The following is a 22,511-nucleotide window of genomic DNA, read 5'->3' as shown; positions in this document are numbered from 1 at the left end:
GGCTTAGCAAAACAGAGCTATGGACATCTGCTGAAGTGATTCTCATGAGGGACGCTCTTTGGAGCAGTCTCAAAATTTCGAGTGAAATCTGGGCTCCGAGTCAATGCTGAAACTCCCACTGACTTGGAATGCAGGTAAGAAAATTAATTAGGTTTCATTTTGGCCCATCAGCAGATTACAGGACATTTTGTATTGAACTGAAAGGAATGATATTAGTTGAATTTCTACAAAAGATCACTGTTCAATACCTTGCAGTATTTGTCTATGTTAGCAGTTTGCAAAATGGAATTTTTAGATCTCTAAATCTGTTACCAATGGATCCTACCTTTCTAAGGACTTAAACCCACTCCAATTTATCAGACTATTTTACATAGGAAATTATCTACATTTATGTCCAGCATCCCAAGCCTTCAAAATATTCTTTAAGCTAAAATAATTAATCTCTTAAAATATAGATCCGGCTTTGCTTTGCATGTATTTCTAAGATTTCGTTTATTAATTGATTATTTGGAAACTTTCATATTCTTTTATTGTATCTCCATGAATAAAAGATGTTTGTCTGGATTTTTTCTAAATACATACTCAATCTTGTCTTATGTTTTGTGAATTGTCCTCGACATGGATACAATCTCTACTTTGGATTATTTATGACCTCTGATGCAAAGAATCCTGGCAACTGAAATCCAACTTAATTTTTTTGAGATGGGGATAAAGATGATTATTTGATAGTGAGTTCTGTTATTTCTTCTGTAGTGTCATACCAATATTACAGCAAATTATTTTTGATGTGATGTCCTACTGAACTACTGACAGCTGCAGTTGTGTTCCATCATTGTTTCTCTGTTTCCTGTTATTCACACTGTTTTTAAACTGAATCAATGCGTTTTTTTTGGTTTTGGTAATACTGTAAATGGGAATATAATCAAAGTTCACCAATACAACAATAGTCCTCACTTTTGATACACAACAAATTAGGGAGTAGAATTCCCTTGAGACTACACAATGATGCCTATCAACCTAATTAAAGGTAAATTGATATGAAAAACACATACTTGTTTAGTGCCTGTAGGAGACAGCGTATTGCTTCTCTTCTCACCAATGCTTTCTGAATTTGCAAGCAATTCACCTGGTGTCAACTGACAGAAAAATGTTTTAAAATCCCACTTTTTTCACGATTAAGACTTTAATAATCCATCAAATAATCATAATTATTTAGTACAAATTCTGAACTATGTTTCTCTCATAGAATATTACTTATAAATCAAGTATTTTCCTAACTTGTATCTAGGCATCATAAGAAGTCTAGGGCTCTGGGAACACTATCAGCAGTCTCCACTATTACTTATATTCCCTTAAGTTTTATTTTTAAAGGAGAGAATTCAACAAGTTCTCTTTTTCAAGAAAGAGTAATGGTCATGAAGAGGACCTCTACATTAAGAATACTGTGGCAATAGGACCAAAGGAAAATTGGTAAAAGGTTGCAAAAGGAATAGTTTTTAGAAAAGAAAAGGATATATACAGGCATGTGAAAAATGCTAAAAAATAAAAATTCATAGGGGAGAATATGTGGACTGGATAGAAAACAATTGATCAAGACTGCACTGATAACACCCATCCAAATGGAGGCCTTAAGACTGAAAAAGAAGAACTTTTCTAGCAATGCACAGAGCCTTTTAAGAAAGAGTTCTAGTTATTAACAAAACAATTAACTGAACTAACCTGCTGGTTTTGCTCCACTTCTTTAACAGTCTCACATGCTTCTTGACCATGTGTTTCTTCTTTTTTAACAGTAATCAACTCTTCAGAAACATCAACTTTCTGCCACGTGAAGAGAAAATTAAGTAAGTTTATCCACAATAGAAGGTAGGAATTGTTAGCTCTACACTGATTTATGCTCTGTACAACAGAGAAAACACCAAAGTGAAAATCTGTCATCAGCACAGGTGTAAATTGCTTATGGCAAAAAAAAAAAAAAAAAGCAGCAAAACCCAATTAATTAATTCTTGGGAAAGCAATGACATTTTTTGAAGCCAACAGGATCTTTTCTGAGGCACAGAAACTATAGAAGACTATAATTCTTCAGTATACAAGACTGAAGAATTCCAGCGGCTAATCAAGAATCTGAGAAATATTATCCAATTTATACACAGGCTCAGTAAAGGGGAATAAAGGATTAAGTAACACTGTTATATGAAAAAAGAGAAAAACAACAATATCAGAAAAGATATCAGGATTGAAAGAAAACAGTTCTAGGGAGGAAAGAAACATTTGTGAGCATCTATAAACAAATTTTTTTAAAGGTGGAAAGGGAAGAATGTGTTCTAAGCATAAAACATAGAAATAGAAATCTGGAAAACCACAACGTATTTTATGAAGACTTGATAAAACCTTCAAAACTGTCATGGAAGACTTATACAGACTTCAAAGAACCTAATAGTGACACAAGATAAAGAACGTCAAAAGCTTTATAGTTACAGTTTTGTGTCTTCCATATCTTTGGCTGACCAGCCAAAAGTTATAGTCTTAAACACGTTTCTTATAAGAAAGTGCTGCATTATTAATTTGCCATTCTAGCAATAAACAAGTGAAAAATTCCATGTGATCCTTTCAGCCTATTTTTTTTCTTTTAGGAAGAAAAGGTAGTATTTAATTTTGCCCTTAAAAAATCTAAGTTTTTTTTCTGGCATTCAGTAGCCATGTAAAATTAGGAAAGATTATGCAATACATTTCCCCTTAATTTGTCATGCCTTAAAAATAACAGGAAGTGAAACTCAATTTATAGTCATGGTATTCCATACAGATGGCAGAGACAATTTGCTGAATTATTTATTCTTCATATTGATTATTGATATATTCTGGCAATGTTCAATAAGAATATTAGTTTTTTAAATCTTAGAATACCACATAATTTAAAAAAAATTCAATTTAAAATAGTTGTGAAACAATATTGTAAAAAAAAATTCAATTATTTTGTGGAAATTATTCAAAATAAGGTTTGAAATTCCACTTGTCCTGAAAAGATCATACAACGTTGCTGTAGAAAAGATGAAAGGTTCAAGCCCTCTTCTGACAGAACCTGGGACTACTGTCCTGCACATAATAGTGTTTATGAAATACACAAATGGGGACGAGAAAGGATATTTATGTTGAGGTTTCTATATGGTCACAGTGCAAGACAAAGCTTTCTTCCCATTCACCTAATGACTTTTGGAATTCATGTATATTTTTGGCATCTCTTACTCCTTTAAAGTGTATTAATGGATAATTTCTGCGTTTGTCAATTTTATAGTATAATTCCATCAAAGAAAAGTGAAAGAACATCTAGTACCAACAAAAGTAGGATATTTAAGCATCTTAATTTTCTCACTTCACAGAAGAATTAACTCATCAGCTGCTGCTGCATGCAGAAGATTTTTCAGATATTACTTTGAGAATGGAGGGGGATGGAGTAGACAGAATCTTAATTATCTACCCCATCACCAGGCTTCCATAATTCCTCCTCAGTTAATATGTTACATTTAAATACACCTACAGCCATTTATCAGAACATGAAACTAAAAATGCTGTTCTCTTAAATATTTATGTAAAACTAAGGCATTTCTAACTCAAATTACTTTGGCCTTAACACAACTTGTTTTTCAGGATGTCTTTTCCAAGAGGGACCAAGCAAGGTTGGTTGACATTTGGTAGCTCTACAGTTACCTATATTATAATACCAAAGGAAGAAGAAGTATGAAAAAAAAAATATTTGCTAGATACTCAAATAGAATTTAACATTTTCTCCTAAAAGTTTATTGAAAGGAGTAACAGTTTTGAAAGGAGCAAAGAAAAAGAAACTCAGAAGAAATATTTAGTGCCCAAACAAGTATCACTTTATTGATTCATTACAATTATTACCTAAAGTAACAGAAAAGTGAACAATTAAGAAGTAATTCATGCTACCATAGATGATCCTCACTAAAAGCACTGATTCAGACACCACGCACAATAAATTGATGCAATACATTCTCCAGTTCAAAAAAGTACCTTTATCTCCTTAAGTTCTCTCAGAGATCTGCACAACCCATCAACAGAATTCATGATTTCTTCATACTTTAATACAGTTTTTTCTACATACCTCTTTCCTTCTTCAATACCTACAAAGGCAAAACAAGACTAAAGTAGAACAGAATGCTTCAAACAGACACGCAACAATCAGTGTAATTTGTTACCCCAAGGCACTACAATAAACACATTTTTCTGTGTTTTGTTTTGCTGGAGGAATTCTGTCATTCGTAGTGATGTGCTTTCCCAGCTCATACTCGCTTACTTGAGATGAATCCTCATAGTCTGCAGGTCTTCTCTCTGGTTAGTAATACTGCTTTAAAAGATGCAGACCTCATAAAATGTCCCCTAAACTCATTGCTACATTATACAGCATTATAGGAGGCACTTAGATCCCTGTTATAAGAATACAAAACAAAGGCTGGAGAAGGGTTTTCCCATGAAATGACTTAAAGGCCACCAAGCAACTTCTTTCTCCTGGTCTTCCTAATAAGCTGTTGTCAAAAATCTGTTCTGTCATCTCCTTAATTTTTTTTAGCTTTACTACTTGAATTGATAGGCTACATAAAATCCCTGCATGTTTGGATTGTCACGTTATCTTTGGAAAAATTAACTTGAAAAAGTATATAAAAATTACAAGTAGGAAAAAAAAGCAAAACACAAAACTTTTTGACTTTCAATTTTTTTTGATCAACAATGTTCCAAATCAATCCAATTCCAAATACAGTATCTAAGTAGCAGTCTACATTATTTGCTAATAAAAACTGACAATCAAATCCTGCCAGTTATTTACAGTTATGATGTAAAAAATTAATTCAGCACTGAGGTATATCATTATAATATCCTCTGGCTTCAAAGGCTTGCCTGTTATGAGAGAGCTTAAGCCATGAAATCTTAACTCAAAGCTCATGAATATTGCAAGGACATTTTGATTTCAAGGTGAACTCAGGCTGTATACAGAAAACTAAGTAAATATCAGACTGAAAGAATACTTCCATATTTTTACTTTTTGTGAATATTTGTCCTGAAATCCTTCACCTCTTCCAAATAATACATTAAAACAACATTTATTTTTTAAAAATTCATCAGATTTTCATCTTAAATGAACAAATCTAGGAGTCTGCTTACTTCCATCCCAAGTTACTGCATTTTGTCCCCACAGTACATTACCAAATATCTCCTCACCATATAACTGTCTAGCAAGGTCCATAATCTGCTGAATTTTTTCTTCTTGTTGAGGCACTGCAGGTTCAATAAACTTATTGAATTGCTTATAGAGAGTCTCTATTGCTTCTCTTGTTTTGCATTCTGCAGAGTAGTTGCCAACTCTAATCACGGTTGCGCTCACATCTTCAAACCAAAATTGACACTGAGGGATAAAAAAAACCTGCATTATAATGAATTAATATCTTCAGTCCAAGCTGTTGAAGAATAGACTGGATTATTCTTAGACTTTCCATAATCAGTGGCACACAGTATGTCTTAAATATTCTGACTTAAATTTAACCTGAAAAACATTTGTTCATTACTAATGGTGCTTCAAGCATTAGTGGCTGTTAAATTTTCATTAAATACTAGGCCCACACTCATCTTGCAAGCATGGTGAGGTTATTATTTAATGGTTCTGCAAAAACATGTTTTATTTCTGAGTTCTCTCCACCTTGTATATCAATTGGCTAATTTTGAAAACTTCATGTTCTGGCCTCAGTATAGCTGTGTAAGGGCATAAGAGTTATTTAAATTTAACATACTAGCAGATAGGGTTTTTGGTCTCAGCAATCACTAAAGTCATCAGGAATCTTACTAGTGACAAAATGGGCTTTAGAACATACCTGTAATAAACATCTTTGGTTAACAATACTCAGAACAGAACACAATCTGGTGTTCACTCAGAACCATCAGTATTGCATCATTACAGGAAGTGGCTAAAAACCACCATTTCTAGCCACTGTTGAAATCAGCATTTAAGACTGTGCCTATTTGCTGAAAGAAAAGTTTTGAGTAAAAAGTGATACTTTACACTGACTTAAAAAAAAAAAAAAAAAAAAAAAAAAAAAAAAAAAAAGGCAGTCTTAAATTTTTGCTTTAGGAAATAATTTATTTCTGTTAAGTAAGTGGGGAGTTTGAAAATGTAAATATTCAACAACAAATATTAACCAATTGCTTTGCTAATGGTATATGCAAGAACACACTGATCAGGTCACTGGACATTGAAAACATCTCTTAAACAAAACTTTAGTATTGTGATTCATTATTAAGGGAATTTGTCACGTACTTGGATCCCTTTGGAAAAATAAAGTGATGACCAGAATGAGCTTGCCCCATGGCAAGAGCACCAGTACAATACAGCAAGAGTAAAAATATTTACAGCAAGTAGAATACTGTTACAACACTGTCACAAACTTCTTCTTTTAAAAAAGACAATGCATGAGACAGTCCTCAGACAGATTAAAATAAAGTTATGGAAGTATCCAATAAGAAAGATTGCAGTTCAGAAAAAAAATTATAGATATATTTAAAAATTTAGTTTACTAAAAAACCCATATTCTTCTATTAAGGAACTGAGTGTTTCACATATCAGTTCCATCATTTCACAAACCACAGTGGGTACTGTGATAACCTGCCTCGCATAATTTGACGGCCACTAAAGAGGACTTTGTGGCATTTTCTGTTGCCTCAGAACTTACTTAGAGAAAATGTGCCCCTAAGTATGACCATAGACATACTGAATGACTGTGGAAGTCATATGGTTCTATGGAGGTGGAGACCCCACTTGCATGAATATGGTCACACTGCACATTTATTTCCCCCCTTTCACAGCAAATTTAGAAAGAAACAAAAAAAAAAAATTACCAATTTATTACTTTTGGAATATATAGATTCACCTTGAGGGAGTTAAAGCACTTTTCTCTATCTCTGTCCTGGATTGTTATTACAGCCACAGTGGGGCTGTCAGGTTTACTAGTACCTCTTTCATCATCTGCTGCAGATGCTCCATGAGATCCAGATTTTGCTTGTAATCTTCCACAACCATGTTAAAATCATTCAGCTGTTTTTGTAAATCACTGATAGAGCCCAAGAGAACTTTAGCCTTAGGTTCATTTGCAAAAGGGTCAATGACTTTCTTCTCTAAATTGTCCATCTTCTTTTTAAGAATCTGTATAAAAGACATAGCAATGTTAAATACCATTACAAAATGCTTCTATTTTTAGAAATTTAATATAAAAAAGCAGGGGAAAACCATACATACATAGTTCTTGTCCTATGTTTTAAAAATTACAAGCTGCTCTTTCAAAAATCAAAGGAAAATGAAGGGCCTCTGCAAAGCTGATTAAAATTTATATAAATTATATTTATTAAAGGTATAATTGAGCAAACTTTTTTCAGATTAAAAATAAACAAATATCTGCAGTAATAAAACATGGTCATGCAAGACTTGCAACTAAAAAGGCCATTGAAGGAACAGTTTCTGGTGAATGCAAAAAATGGGTGAGGCTAACAGGATTCTAAGGTGCCAGTGAACATGATCAACTCCAGGCAATGAATATAGCCAAATGCTCTGAAGAAAAAGTTCATCTTTTACATGATGAAATCAGAAAGACAAGAGAGTAGCTTGATGCAAGGCATTATTATTTTGGGTTTTCTTTAAAGAGAAGAAAGACTAAGTCACACAATAGAGGCAAGAAGAATAAAAGATTAAACAGAAAAATAATGGTGGATTAAAGGAGTGAAGTCAGGAATTGAGTTAACATCATTTCACTGAAGTAAATGGCAGAACAACAGGAATAGAATAGTGAAAAATGTTTCAGTCAATGGCAGACAGGGAGGATATAATGAGAAAAGAGAGAAGTGCACAATAAATTCTGTGATGTGCCAATCTCCTGTGAGGTGTTTGGCATAGGCCAAGTAATTCAACTGGTGAAGCTTTTACTAAGCCTGGATTTTCTGTTACCTGTAGCTTCTCTGCATATGTATCAACTTGCTGAATCTGTACTTTAAGTACTTTCATATTTCGAGCTTTTTCAGTTTTCTTCATATAGTTAAACTTCAAATTATTGAATTTCTTTTTGAGATCCTTAAATGATTCTCTGAGCTGCAACAGTGTAAGCATATTTGTTAGTAAAAACAAAAGAAATCAGCACACATCAATTTAGGTTTTTTCAAGAGCTGTTTAATGGACAATTTAAACACTGAAAATTTAATACAGAAATTAGTATTACTATGCCATCTCACAAAGCATCCTTAGGTCCTCAGAATTTCTTTACAGTAATGGAAACTCATAATCTTGCTAAAATGATGTTTTAGCATTTTGAATGAAAAGTTCTGTTTCCAGAATAACTAGGGCAAAAAAAGTATTGGAACAAGAGATGAGATTATTATTGCTCAGACAATGTATGAAAAAATCCTTTCCAGGAGCTTCCATTGTTTTTAACTAGAGGTAGATGCCCTTCACATACTTTAGTCCATTTAGTAGAAATGGTAGCCATGTAAGTGTCCCATTCCTCATCCCTTTTTCAAAAGCCCTGCTTCTGAAAAGAAGTTATACATGGGCTTAATTTTATACACTGTGCAAATCCAAACATTCTAGTACAATTACTCACAGTATACAAAGAGGAACACAGCTCTTTGCAGGATCAAGATGCAGACTGCATGACCACCTGACTTTCAAACAACTGCGCTCTGAGTATGGCAGCAGGGAGATCCTGCCTAACAGGTACAGAAAGCCTTGCCTAACTACTGCTAGATGTGCTGTGTGAGAATGCTTCTGCCAGTCAGCACTGACTTGGTGCAACAAGCCCAACATTAGGGAAAATTATTCTTAGAACAATATAAATTAACTAAAAGGTCCAATTATGAAGTATCCATGCCTTTCAAGACTTTTCAGATGAACTCATACCAGCTACCTACTATTAAATCTAGTTATATTGAATTTGTTCTAAAACTCTTTTTTTAATTAGATAGACTATAGCTACAATTATGAAGTGCCAAAATGATAGGAACTACACTGATGAAGCTCTAGAAAGCTGCAATTTCATTTACACACATACGGATCAGATACATTGCCAATTTACCAGAAGGAATTTAATACATATCAAAAAGAAGAGCCATATATGATGAACAGAATTTTAAACCCAGTGTTTATTTACCATAGGAACTAGTTAAAATATAGGGCTGCTATATTCTTTATCTTTTGTTTTCAAGTGACAATTATGTTTCCTTTAATATTGTCTTACAAGTAGGCCTTTAATAAACCATGTCATTTTTTTCATTATCAATTTTATATAAATAAGCATATCAAAACTGTTTAGATAAACCATTGTTAAAGGCCTAAGAAATTTTTAAGCATAGTTTTCCTAGTATTTTTTCTCTGAAAGCTGTGCAACTTCCAATTTTATTTACAACTTTAAAAACTCCTTTCAGATATTACTGTTACTTTTTAATTTCTTTAAGCAAAAGATACAAGAATCAGACAAGTTTAAAACCTGCTTAAAATCAGTATTAATTAATTAATAAAATTTGAAATAAAATAATATTAAAAAGACCAAAATATTGATTTTAAGAATTTCAAATCCTTTAGGTAGATAATATTTTGCTTTTAGGATAATGTATAATAATAATAATACATAAATTATGTAAAAGTATGTTTATTTAAAGACACTGATACAAAGAAATGTAGAAATTCTAATGCTTTAGGAACTATTACTCCAGACACAGAAATGAAAAGAACTTACTTAACTAGTGTTAACAAGTTCAGGTCACATCTACAATTGGATAGCTAAATATGTATTTAAGGCTTTTTTAATATTAAAAAATCCTACAGACTTCACCCTCCACCCCCTCCTCCTTCATGCCAAAGAATCCAGGGAGTAACCAAGGCTTATTTTGCAGCCACTGTTATTGGAACAGCTAACAATCAATCATTATTGTTATTATAATATACTAATGTTAATCCATCAAGGGATATATTTTTCATTTTCATTTCATCTAGTGGGATGTTGCCACGTTATTTCAGCAGTGAATAAACAGATGGTGCTCAGCCAGTGTAATGGAAAGGAAGGGAATTCTATCACTGGCCCTGTGATCTCCAATTAGTTTAAGCTCTTTATGCCGCCTAAGTACGCAAAATAATGAAGTCTATCTAAAAGCCCTCTGTTAATATAATCACTTCTGCAAAACAATATTTTTAATTCAGAAAACAAGAGTCTAATTTGCTGCTTCAAGTTTGTGGGAAAGAAAAGATGAACAAGAGTTTATTTTAGTTTATTTCACTGGCTTGTGCACATGCAGGCTAGCAGTGATAATTTATAAGGCCAGAGGCTCTCCTCATAGCAGTATGTGAAATTAGATCTTCTTGTTTCATATATGATGGCTTGTGTGTCAAAGGTCTGCAGCTGCTGTCACTCTTCTCTTTTAGCCTCAGTGGAAAAACCAGATTCAGCTCTGACTTGTGTATCAGACTGCATTTGCACAATTCCTGTTATCATCAGCAATTGTACCAAGGACAGTGTGCAGCTTCCAATTTTTAGAAATCTAAACATAGCTGAGTTTTGTAAGATTAAATGAGAAATACTGAAGGGACTATGCATCCAAATATGCTTCAGTGACTTCAGCCCATTGCTTTAATGGGACTTTGTACCTTGTCTATTGTGTCATAGTCTTTAATCAGGCAGCTGTTCTAACTATAGTTGCCCTGTCATGGGTGGAATGATAGTGGAGGAGAGGGGTTTCAGTACCAATTGCTTCATGTTATCACAAGACCACAAAAATAAATGGAAAAATCAAGTTATAAAATGCTTTAAACATTTTTTCTTAACAGTACCATTCCAGTAAATGCTTTGATTGCTGTGTGAACCACTCTAGAACAAACTTCAATGTTGTTAATCCCTCACCTTTCCCTTTCTATTAATATACAAAATTTTTTGTAGCATCAATACTCAAAATACCCCAAAAAGCGGGTTGCTGAAAACAGATTTTCAGTCACAAAGATTAAGAAAGAGTAAAAAAAAAAAAAAAGTGGGAAAAAAAAATGCTGTTCAAGTCATTAATGACTACTTATTTCCTGGGGCAACAATCAGAATAAATTACAAGGTGAAAAATGTGGCTACATATCAGTTCCTACTGACCTGTGAATAAAGACAATTCATTACCATTTATGGTTAAACCCCATATTTCCAGTCATATATTTCCATAAGCATATAAATAATGACATGCTGAAGAAGAAATGAGATGAATGGGAAGAGCTGCGAGCCTGCTTCAGGATCTGTTGCTCTTTTGTTGCAAGTTTTACGTGGACGTGCATAAATGTTATTTTTAAAGTGATCACCTAAAGAAAAGGCTTTTTCATTGCAAAAGCTACCATGGGTGATTAACAGTGTTGCTTATAATCCCCTGAGCAGATCCAGGGCAGGATTCCTCTATCCAGTATAGCAGTGTACCCGAGGCTGAGCTCACAAGTGACTGCAGTGTAACACAGGGGAGGTGCAGCTCTTCAGAGGCTGCTGCACAAACTACTTCGTGAAAAAAGAAGCCCCAGCTGACAAATACAGATCTCAAAGATGAGCTTTCCTCATATTTCTAGAAGATGTTGAGGATATATACACTTATTTTTGACTTTTCAAATTCTCTTTCAATTAGAGAAGGCACAGAAAAGGCATGCATTTTACCCTTGTCTCCTCCAAGGCTGTTTAAAACTCATGCTATATATTCTTGTCTATAAATTTCAGTATTTGTTTCCTTGTTTCTTATAGAAGCACCAGTATCTTACAAACACAGGAAACTTCCTATGTCCTCTAAGGCTCTCCTCAAACACCACTGAGTCCTAAGCCCTAATTCACATGCTGTATTTACACACTTAATCACATCAAACATAAATTAATGTAAGTATTTACAGCAGAATCCCAAATATTTTCAGTCAGCTTTAAACTTTGCTCTGTAAACTGGTAAATCACTACTAAATTATCTGGTTGGCTGTTTACTATGTGACAGCCATGAACAGCTGCTGCTTGCTGCTGGCACATGAAATATTTATTTGCTTAGACACAGTAGATAATAAATAAATTGTAAGTTTAGACAAGGTATCCACATGCCAAATTAGTATATTTCAGTTAGTTTATGTACAAGATTTAATTAGATTTGGGGATGATAGATTTTAACAAATCAACATAGCTTTCCCAGCTGAAATAGAAAATAAACTAAAAACCCTAAGAGTGAACACTGTAATTGCTATGCATTTATTTTAAAGAGAGTATCCAATAACCATCAGGAGACAAAAGATACATTTTGCCATATATGGTATGTAGTGAGTAACCCACCTAAATCTGAGAGACAGAAGATTGGCTTTTTCCTCTACTTTGTGCTTTCCCTTGTAGTCTAACAAGCAATAAAAATAGAAAAATAATTCTTCTTTAGAAGGGAGTCACATTTGGTCCCAGAACCAAAGGACAGAAACAAGAGATTTTTTTATTTAACAGTGTGTGTGAATAGGGCCAGCCTTACATACAGACTCCTTTTCTTTAGCAAATTTGTGGGGTTTTCAGTAAAAACCTAGAACACTTTATTTCAAACCTCAAATACTCTGATTCTGCCATGACACTGTGAAGTATAGTGGGATTTCTTAGATAGTTCATGCTTCATTCTCTTCTGCAGCATGGTTCTCTCTGCCAGAGTGCTTCTCCTAACCACCTCCTCTTCCTTCCACGTCTTACCATCAGACAAGGAGAACCAGATGACCAATGTGAAACACCCTCAGCTTATAACCAAAGTGCAACTCGTATTCCAAGAAACCTTCCTGATGAAAACATATTTTCAATTTCAAATTATCTTTTTGTGAAAATGGATACTTTTCACAAACACACAAAATACTTTTAAAAAGAAAAAAACCCAAACAATAATTTTCTCATTAAAAATAATTGGGAAAAAAATCTCAGTCACCTCTTCTTTAGTGAGTTTCAGAAAATACAGTGTGCCTTTACATAGGTGTGGATTTACTTAGCAAAAGATAAAAATAAGAATATATAACTTTCAGTGTCCTGTATTTTTATTACATATGCTTCATGCTACAGGGAACATTAATGTGAAAATCCTTCCAGCTCAGAATCCACCTTCTGTACTCCACTGATGCAGAGGAGTACAATCTACAGAACATCAAGTGTAGAGGCCATCAATCAGCCTCTTACTTTAATGTATCTGTCTAGGAAAGTTAGTTCTTTGAAATATTTTTCCTAAATTAATTTTTTAGTGACAGCTAATGAATGTAGCTTTCTAATTTGTGAATTCATTTGTATTTGGCCTACGAAGATGTTACATTGATAGTCATATTACCTGAGTAATTATTCCTATGTTCCATAATGCTAATTCTAACATCTCTTGTGCCCATAAACATTTCCTTTCCTCCTAGTAGTTTTTCAAGTATATATTTTGTTTCTGAAAAAATGTTAGTACTAAATTATTCTGAACATTTCATTGAAATACTGAAAGTTCTTTCCAGTGTCCTGACAACCACAATATGTTCAAATCCTACTTTTGTTTGAAACTTTATCTTCATAAGAAAAAAAATTATGCAGACTCATGTTTCAGATGAAGCTGACTGTACTGAAAGCTAAAGAAAACATATCTGCTCTATTTCCAGTCCTCTTGGTACAGTGGAAGCATTTTATTGCCAGCCCAACAGCTTGATAGAATCCTGAACAGCAGTGCCATGAAACATAGATTACTGTTGCTGCTGCGTTGATCCAAGGTTGCTGCTAAAATGAAAGTCTGCTTTTCTGTATATATATGAAGCATTTAGGGGAAGGGTAAACAGTAATGTATATTCCAGAACACAACAGCTCTTTTAACAGTCATTCAATGAGTTGGGATTCATCTCATTTACCTCATTTATATCCTCTTGAGTGGTGCAGTGTTGGAAATACTGTGACAGTTCTTCCTCATACTTATCAGCTCTGGAGCTCCAGTTTATGCTATCACATTCAAATCTAGCAAGTTCTTGCTTCAGATTCTTTACAGAAACATTCAAGCAATTCTAATGAGGAAAGAAACAAATTTATCAGTCTCAGGAAATGTATTGATTTAACGAGTCCAAAATTAAAATAATTGAGGCAGAAGAACATGCACAGCCAGCCACAATGGGCTAGAGTAAACTATTAAACCTCCACTGGAAGGAGAGCAAGGACATGGCAGTTTCAATCACTGGTAGTCTGGGGAGTAGTTTTGGGTCAAAGTCACAACCTAAACATGGTGTCTTCTCTGAGCAAAGAGGGAGTGACCTACTCCAGTCCTTTGCCACCTGGAGAATAGCTCCTTTCAGCCATCCATCACTTTATGATATCTGAAGAGCAGACTGCCAGTATGAATGACCTAGCCAAATCATAAGGAAAGCCTTGCTTTCTTAGTAAGTGAATGAATACTGGACAATGAAAATTCTTCCCTGAATAAATAATTCCTTTCTAAAATTATATCCATCCTGTCATGTGAATCACTCTTGAATCCACTGATAAGGTAACACTGTGACTACATTTTCTCTTTTGTTCTTATGCTATCCTTTCTTTATAGGACAATAAATCTGCAAAGCAACCTTTACAAAAATTCAAGGAATCGCAATCAGGGCCTTGAACTTCACAAAACTAAAGTAAATTATGGCTTGTGGTTTTTTCCAAGCAATAATATTTTAAGATTGATTTCCTTAAGGCTCTCTCTGTATTCTTCTCAGAGTAGTAATACATATTTGCACATCTAAAATTCAGCCAGATAAGTCCAATATTCATATTTATCCTTGATTTCATAAATCATTCTACTTATACTCACAGGTTGCTGCACTGCAGACAAGATATCCACTCCCTGGGTAATAAGTAGAGTATATAGCTGTCTAATATGTGCATGTTTCTCCTGAGACTTCACAAGGTAGGCTTTGGCTTGGTGCACATTTTCAGGGTCCCCATATATTTCAGGAACATCCAGTTCTCCTAATTTTGATAGACATTCCAGCTGAAACATACAAAAACCAAAAATCAATGTCTGTTTAAAATAATTTAATTTTTTTTCCTTACCCTTCAGTTTAAGTAATTAAAATTGGTTTCAGAGCTGAGTTTTAAATTCAATCATTTCATGCAGTTTTAGATGCAAGATTTTAATTCTGATCACCAGGCTGATTATTCTTATTTTTCCGGTGAAAAGGAAAGAAAAGCAACGGCAACCAAAACTAAAGAGATTTTAACTACAATGGGAAGAATGTATCTTTTAAAATGTTATACTCACTTCTTTTTTAATATGATGAAATTTGACTGTCTTGCTGAAAATCTCATCATATTCTATCATTGCATCCTTTACTCTTTGATGGAAATTAATAAGCTCACTTATTCTCTCAGAATTCTCTTTCACAGGAAATCCCTTCTGTCTTGGTAATTCCAATAATTTTGTCAGGTACTCAAGCTCAGCATTCAGTTGCTAACAAAAATCAGAGAAGTTATTCAATTTGCACAAACATTGCAATTTTTCCTTTACATTTGACGAAATTACCACCTAACAATGTTAAATTGCCTTGAGGAGGAGTCAATGCCCTGCACTTTAAAACACTACATTCTGTACTTTTTGGTAGGCACAAATCTCAGCCGTCACCCAGCCTTGCATAAAAACAAGTCAAACATAATTAAAGGACAATGGCAGAGTGAATTGCTCAAACTCAGAGACAGTATTCACAGGAGGTAGAAAGGCCACTATGATGTACCTCAGCCTCTGACCTGCTCTAAATTCAAAAGCTTGGAGCTGATGCTCTCCTCGTACTTCCACCAGCCCAGTGCTTGTGTGTCCCTTGAATACACAGCTAACACAGCACAAGATATTCTCTGGACACTGAAGGCAAAATCTCTTCTTCCCTACCTTATAAACACACACAAACACTTCCTCCTGGAAAGCTGTTGTGAAACATAAAACACTTCAACCCCAGACAGACTGTCTGGCATTAAGGAGGGTGTGGATCTTTACGGGACCAAAAAGAGAATTTGATGTACCCTTCACTCCATTAGCTTGGTTTCTTACCTCATAGTGTGGTTTCATCTGGTTCAGCTTTTTCTGGAGTTCCAAAACAATTAAAAGGTCACTTCCAAGGTCAACTGGTACTGAAAGCTGGAGGGCCTCCTGAAGAATCTCTAATCCATGGGTAGTCTAAAAAAGGATCAAAAATTTCAGAATTTCTAACTGCAATAAATTTTAAAAACCCAAATTTAAAGTCAAAGCTACATTTGTAACAAAACTTCCTCAAACCAGGCACCCAAATGCTGTCAGTAAAGCCTCTCTGTCACAAACCTTCTGAGTGACAAGGGTGATATCTTTAATACAGCATGAAAAAGCGACTCAAACGCCAGGACTGCAAGACCACAGACACACGATTTCTGTGATAACAGATGTGCTGGTGTACTGCTGAGTGGCACTAGAGACACAGCAGCTACAAGCCTAGCTGGTGTTTCTGGTTCTGCTACTAGCCCAGCTGGTGCATCTTTTAAAGAACACTGCACACTCTCCCTGTGCCAAGAAGGTTTCAATCCTCTTTCTGCATGAACAATGTTGGACTTCAGTTTACTAGCTGTTAGGACGCAGTTGAGTTTAGCAACTGTTCAGTCTCCAAAAAATGATGCTTTTAAAAAGAATTTAAAAATCACTGCTGGTAAAGCATTAATTAAACTTCATTAAAATGTAGAATTTGAAGTGGAGACTTGGACTTGTATGTATTTGAGTAAGGGAAAAAAAGATCTAAAATATTTCATGGTTCGGGACAACTGAATGACGGAACAGAGAACACAATATGGACAAGAATCATATCTTACTGATCATCACTCTTAAATAACACCTATAATAGTTAATGAGAGAGCCACAGAAAAGCTAATACCAATCTAGAAATATCTGCCACAGTTGCTTTCTTCCTAGCTATTTTACTTACGATTTTTAGTTGTTCTTTAAATATCTGGCACTGTTGCTTGATGGGTTTTACTTCAGTAATTTTAAAATTCCAGATTGCCCAAAGATCAGTCAGCTCTTTCCTTTCTTTATTCAGATTAATAATGATATCTTCTGTTACTTTTATTGATTTTTCTACTTCTAATATTAAACTCTTATTTACCTGGCAAATAAACAGACACATTTTTTTCCACACATATTTTTATAACATACAATTAAAACTTCATAATTTTAAATAAAGCTTAATAAAACCTCAACTATTCTAATGTAACTTAATAAAAATTTTATACTTTTGAATACACTTTCCCCTTAATATTGTCTAGAAATCGGCACAGATTGACAGAATTTGTAAACTGAGGACATATAAAGCTGGTGTTTAAAACATAGAACATAATTCAGTAATGACTGAATTATAGTCCTCTGATGTCTGTTTCACACTCAGACAAAATAAAAGAATTTCTGACTAAACAGAACTACCCAAAATGGCCTTTTGGAGAATAAATAGCAACTAGAAAAGAAAGTAGGTGAAGAAAAGATCACCCCTTTATGTTGATAAACAAAGCATCACTGAAGTGCAGGAGGGATAAAGTGTTTAGTATTTGAATATTTGGTATTTTTTCCTCTTTTCAGTATAACCTCTATGAGAAATACCAGAAAACTGGGTAATGCCATTTCTGGTTTCCCATTTAATTATTTTTTTTTCCTAAGAGAAGCTGTTTTTGTAAATTACTAGTATGATCCGTATCTTCCAGATATTTAAAAGCTACAATCTGGGAGTATCATGGGAACAGAGTAGTAGAAAATATGGTGACAACACATATCCAGGTCATTAGGGAGGTAATGTCTGAAGATGTGTCAAGATTTTAAGGGACTTTGCCATTACTCTGTCTTACCTTTGCTTGGCTGCATCCAGCTGGGACACACACCCTGCACTAACAGCCTGAGCACCTTCCCTCCCTCGGCTGGGTTTTCCAATTCACCTTGCACCCTGCTGTAGTTTACCAACACCACCTCCCCCTTCCCAGCTCAATGTCTTAACTGCTCCCTAGTGTGTCCTATAAAAGCAGAAAGAACAGCTGGGTATTCAGGCTGACCTCATTAATTTGCATTACTTTAGGAGGTGTAGCTTAGGGAATGATTGCACATCTCAAATGATCACCTCATGAAGTGTTGTTGGAAATTAAACAGGGATGCCTAGGCAGTGTGGCTGCTGGACAGAATGTAAAGACACTGGGAAAGATTGTCTGCAAGGAAGCAGCTCTAACATCCATTTCTTTAGAAGAATCCATACGCTCAGTCAGTAAAGACTCCTTGCCTCTTAGTGGAAGTAAAATAAACTTAATATTTTACTTGTGTATATGCTGCTTTCCAATATGAAAAAACCAGATATGACAATGTATTACATTTGTATACATGGACTGGGTCAATAAGGGCTCTGTCATTCCTAACCACAAAACATTTCATATTACCATAAGAACTCAAATACTTTCTTCTTCTGAAAGTAAATATCAGCATTAGCCCCTTTAAAACCAGGTACACAATCCATCAGGCATAGAACTAGGATTGGACCTCATCACAGGCAAGAATGTTTGGTTTATCAGATCATACTCACCACATTTACTAAATTAAGAAAATAGCAACCCATATTTTGGGTGGAAAAAGTCTTCTTTATAGTCTGTTGCCACTGAGTATTAGCTGACTCTATTGCAATTTTGTTTTCAGTCTCTCTGTTTGTTGATAGGGGTTTTGAATTATAGAATTCCTTCAGATTTTTAATATCATCATTCACCTATAGAAAGACATCAAATAAATACAAAAAAACAAATCAAACTTTGAGGTGCTATAACCAGAAGTTATAGAGATATGATAAATTTGAATAGCACCCTCTGAGTCTTCTCTTAATTTTAAGATCTAGGAGTCCCTAAAATATTTACAAACACCAAACAATAAAATAGTTTTAAATAACTTTCCCACTGGTAGATGGCAAGCAGACAGCTGGCAGTAATTAGCTCAATTTCTGCCACATATCCTTACATGGATTTTATGTACCAGTATATCAATGCACTGATTTTCACTGATTTGCTTAATATGAAGTAATTGAAGTTAGCAATAATCAGAAGTAGATGTAATACAATATTTTTTGTAGTTTATCATGCAATAAATAAATCCTATGGATAATGTTATCTGATAGGTTCCATGCCATCCTCAATATTTTTTTTCTAAATATTAAAGAACAGCTACCATATTATAGAATCTTAAAATGGAATCCAAATAAAAATGAAAATTATCTATCCTGGACACCATTAGCACAACTACCAAAATTATGTTGGTATTGAATTGATTATGCTTTGAGCTAGAGCTGGTTTTCATTTCATTTTTAAAAACAATCATATGAATTAGCATGTCAGTGGAAATAGTGTAAGACAGCAACAAAGATCCCTATGAACATATCATAGGACATTTTTAAAAGTTATATGAAGCAAATCAGTAAACTTAATATTCAGAATACCTATATAGAAGCATTTTTATCATGTATATAATGAGAGTGCACATGCAGAGAGGAGAAAAATCTAAATCAATTACAATCCTTCCTACAATGGAAGCAAATTTTTCAATTGTAAGATTTTTACAGTTTAGTCAGAGAATAAATAAGTAATCCATACCTCTACAGCTGAGTGTAAAAAGGCCACATAAGTTTCTAGAATTTCTAGCTTGGAACTAATATTTTTTTCAATTTTTTTCAGCTCTTTATTCAGAAAGTCAGCTCTGCTAGAAAAAGCTGCCACCTGCTCAGGTTCCAACTCTTCCATATTTTTGATGATTCCCTCAGCTGCTCTCAGTTCACATGAAGTTTCCTTTGAAGGTAGAAGCATAGAAAAAAAAATGTATAATGACTGGAAAGGACTTGTGACTATTGATATCACATTGTTAATTTTCATTAGGATTGCTTTTTTATGTATAATTTAATTACTTGCTTGAAGAAGAGCTCACAATGGAGACTAAATCAGAGAAATATCTATTTCTTTCCTAAAAATGATAGGTGTAGTTATTGAAATAGTTACTTTGAAAGCTAGCATATCACAGTCCCCAGAAGGAATAGTTAGAAGAGGTGTAGAGTTATAAGAGTGTATATATCTGTCAAGGCAAAGTAGATACTGCAGCAAACAAAAGTGACACCCTGACATGCAAAATTTTGGCAGAAAAGACACTTAAAACTATTATAAGGTCTTGAGGAATAAAAATATGTTCTTGCTTATCTGCTGAGATTTTGTTACTATGTGCTCTTCAGAATTGTTTTAATGTGAATTTAATTTCCACAGGTACTGTACAGATCCATCTTTTGGACCCCATAAGCTGTTGCCTGAAACAAAAAGGAGCTCTGCAGGAGTAATGGAATTTTAAGTACTGAAAATATGTATGATACTCCTAAAATACACACTGCCATGTTGTTCAGCTTAGGCTGAAATATGCACCTATGCTGAGGCTGTGGAAGGCATTCAAGTGGTTTTACCCCACTTCCAGATACTGCAGGGCTTCTACGGGACTGGGAAAGGCCCTGGATAAAAACAGCCTCACGAGTGACAGAGCTGAGCGCTGCAGGGCTCTCATCAAATGGCTGCACTCCCAACATGACCAATGATCTCTTTACAGCTCTCTTCACAGCTTCTCTAAATAGGAACTACTTTTTTCTTTTTTTGCCAATGCATCCCTTATATTTGGCACAATAAACCACAAGAAGGTTTTTCTCTGACTCTGGCTGTCTAGACAATTATTAAACCTGGTGCCTCACGTAGGAGTAGCAATCCACATTTGAAGAGTCTTCCTACCGAGAATTGGTTCGAGGATCCTGAGGCAGTAACAAATAACACAGTGAGATAGAGATAGTGGAGAAAACCAGTGATTTAATGATTGTAATGTTATCTGTGGTTTTGTTCATTAACTACAGTTTTAAAACAAACCATAGACCTATTTTCTTTACAAGAAACTCTCAGCCTCTCACCTTATTTAGAATTGTATACAAGAAACATTTGTTTCTAAAAGCACTCAACATTATTGAAAGGTTTTTTTACCTTTGTTTGTTTAGCCAGTTCAAGGTGCTTATTCAAAACTCTTTCTGACTCACACAAATACGAGCCAATCTCCATTCCAACTGCGAGCATCGGGGCGAGTTTTTTAATTGATTGCGACACCTTTATTCGAAAGTATTATTCACATGGTTAATTTATATAAAAAGACATCATAAACCAGTATAAAATACCACTTTTTACAGAAAAAAAAATGAGGTAACACTTCTCTGTTGGTGTGTAGATTATGTTTCTGTGCATAATGTTGTGGTTGAAACCTAAATGACAACTGTACCACACAGCTGCTCACACATACTTCTCAACCCCAAATGGTGGGATGGAGAGAAGAAATGAAGAAAAGATAGAACTTGTGCTTTTATATCATGTATACTCAGAGAAAGATGGAAATTATATAAAAGAAGACAACTCTACTATTTCTTCAACAGGCATGATGAAAACTCATTCTTGTTTGCGCTTATTTTATTGACAGTGTTTTCCTTTACTCTAAATATCTGAGGCTTGTGATTTCAATATGGCACAACTGCATTATAATCTTGCTATTATAGCCCCAGCAGAAATATTTTGATTCCGTTCCAGAAAGCACATTTAAAGCTTCTCTGACAGGGCAAGAGACCTATTTTTGTGCAGATACATGTACAGAATTTGCTTCCACTGTCACTAAGATATTATGTATGCACTATAATAACAAAACAGATTAGGAAGAGCACAGGCAGACAATGCCAGACACAGCACACATAGTTATTATTAGACATGTGAATTTACATCTAACATTTTTATTAAGAACTGGCTGCCAATTGAGGTTCAAATTTTATTATATGAGGTTGAGGGGCAATTGAATTTGGCACCAGATTCCTTGGGATACTTTGCTTTAGAGAGTTGGGATTAAAAGTGCATTGCTTGGTAACAATATAGCAATAAGCACTCTTTACTGCAATGAACAATTGTGTTATGACACAATGTTCTCTAATGCAAGACTGGGAACAAAGTGATTGGAGCAAATGGCACATTGAAACCTTATGTTCAAATTAAGGTTTATATTTTAAGTAAAAGTTGCCTTTATAATTTAACTTTTAAATTAAGATTCACAACACCATAGTGACATCATTTCAATAAACATAAATGGTATGGAAAAGGGCCAATTTGTAGCAAATTAAATTCACATTTGATTGATAATAGTTCATTATAAACATAATGCAAATACAAAATATCAGATTGCAGACTTAATTATTCAGCCATTAAATTTGATTTACTTTTCTCATCTCCACTCCTAGTTTCTTTCATATGAACCTTGCTAAAAGACTATACTTTTTTTATTTGAATTTACACATAGAAACTTATTTAGGAGCTATTTGTCTATTCCATCTCTGACAAGTCATTTAGAAGGTCTGTAGTACTATATGACATTCAACCATTTAAAGAAGGTTATCATGTCCT

General features: G+C 34.3%; 1 protein-coding gene across 3 annotated transcripts in view; it reads right to left on the bottom strand.

Moving 5' to 3' along the window:
- The window catches only part of CCDC141 (coiled-coil domain containing 141), a 57,418-nt gene that overhangs the window by 12,261 nt on the left and 22,646 nt on the right, over window positions 1-22,511 (bottom strand). The window contains exons 10-23 of one of the 3 annotated variants that reach the window (XM_053947894.1): window positions 21,063-21,182; window positions 19,656-19,847; window positions 18,605-18,781; window positions 16,976-17,155; window positions 16,078-16,203; window positions 15,298-15,486; window positions 14,848-15,027; window positions 13,916-14,065; window positions 7,997-8,137; window positions 7,013-7,201; window positions 5,230-5,413; window positions 4,027-4,136; window positions 1,716-1,818; window positions 1,053-1,126 (exon numbers count right to left, since the gene is read on the bottom strand). In XM_053947894.1, the coding sequence (XP_053803869.1) occupies window positions 1,053-1,126; window positions 1,716-1,818; window positions 4,027-4,136; window positions 5,230-5,413; window positions 7,013-7,201; window positions 7,997-8,137; window positions 13,916-14,065; window positions 14,848-15,027; window positions 15,298-15,486; window positions 16,078-16,203; window positions 16,976-17,155; window positions 18,605-18,781; window positions 19,656-19,847; window positions 21,063-21,182 (2,115 nt within the window). Of the gene's footprint in view, window positions 1-1,052; window positions 1,137-1,715; window positions 1,819-4,026; window positions 4,137-5,229; window positions 5,414-7,012; window positions 7,202-7,996; window positions 8,138-13,915; window positions 14,066-14,847; window positions 15,028-15,297; window positions 15,487-16,077; window positions 16,204-16,975; window positions 17,156-18,604; window positions 18,782-19,655; window positions 19,848-21,062; window positions 21,183-22,511 lie in introns of all 3 variants that reach the window. The other 2 variants (XM_053947893.1, XM_053947895.1) reach the window with 2 other exon arrangements.

Source organism: Vidua chalybeata, chromosome 7 (genome assembly GCF_026979565.1).
Source record: "Vidua chalybeata isolate OUT-0048 chromosome 7, bVidCha1 merged haplotype, whole genome shotgun sequence".
In the NCBI taxonomy this organism is placed as follows: Eukaryota; Metazoa; Chordata; class Aves; order Passeriformes; family Viduidae; genus Vidua; species Vidua chalybeata.
Note: the sequence above shows the minus strand (reverse complement) of the source record. Positions and strands in the feature narration are given on the sequence as shown.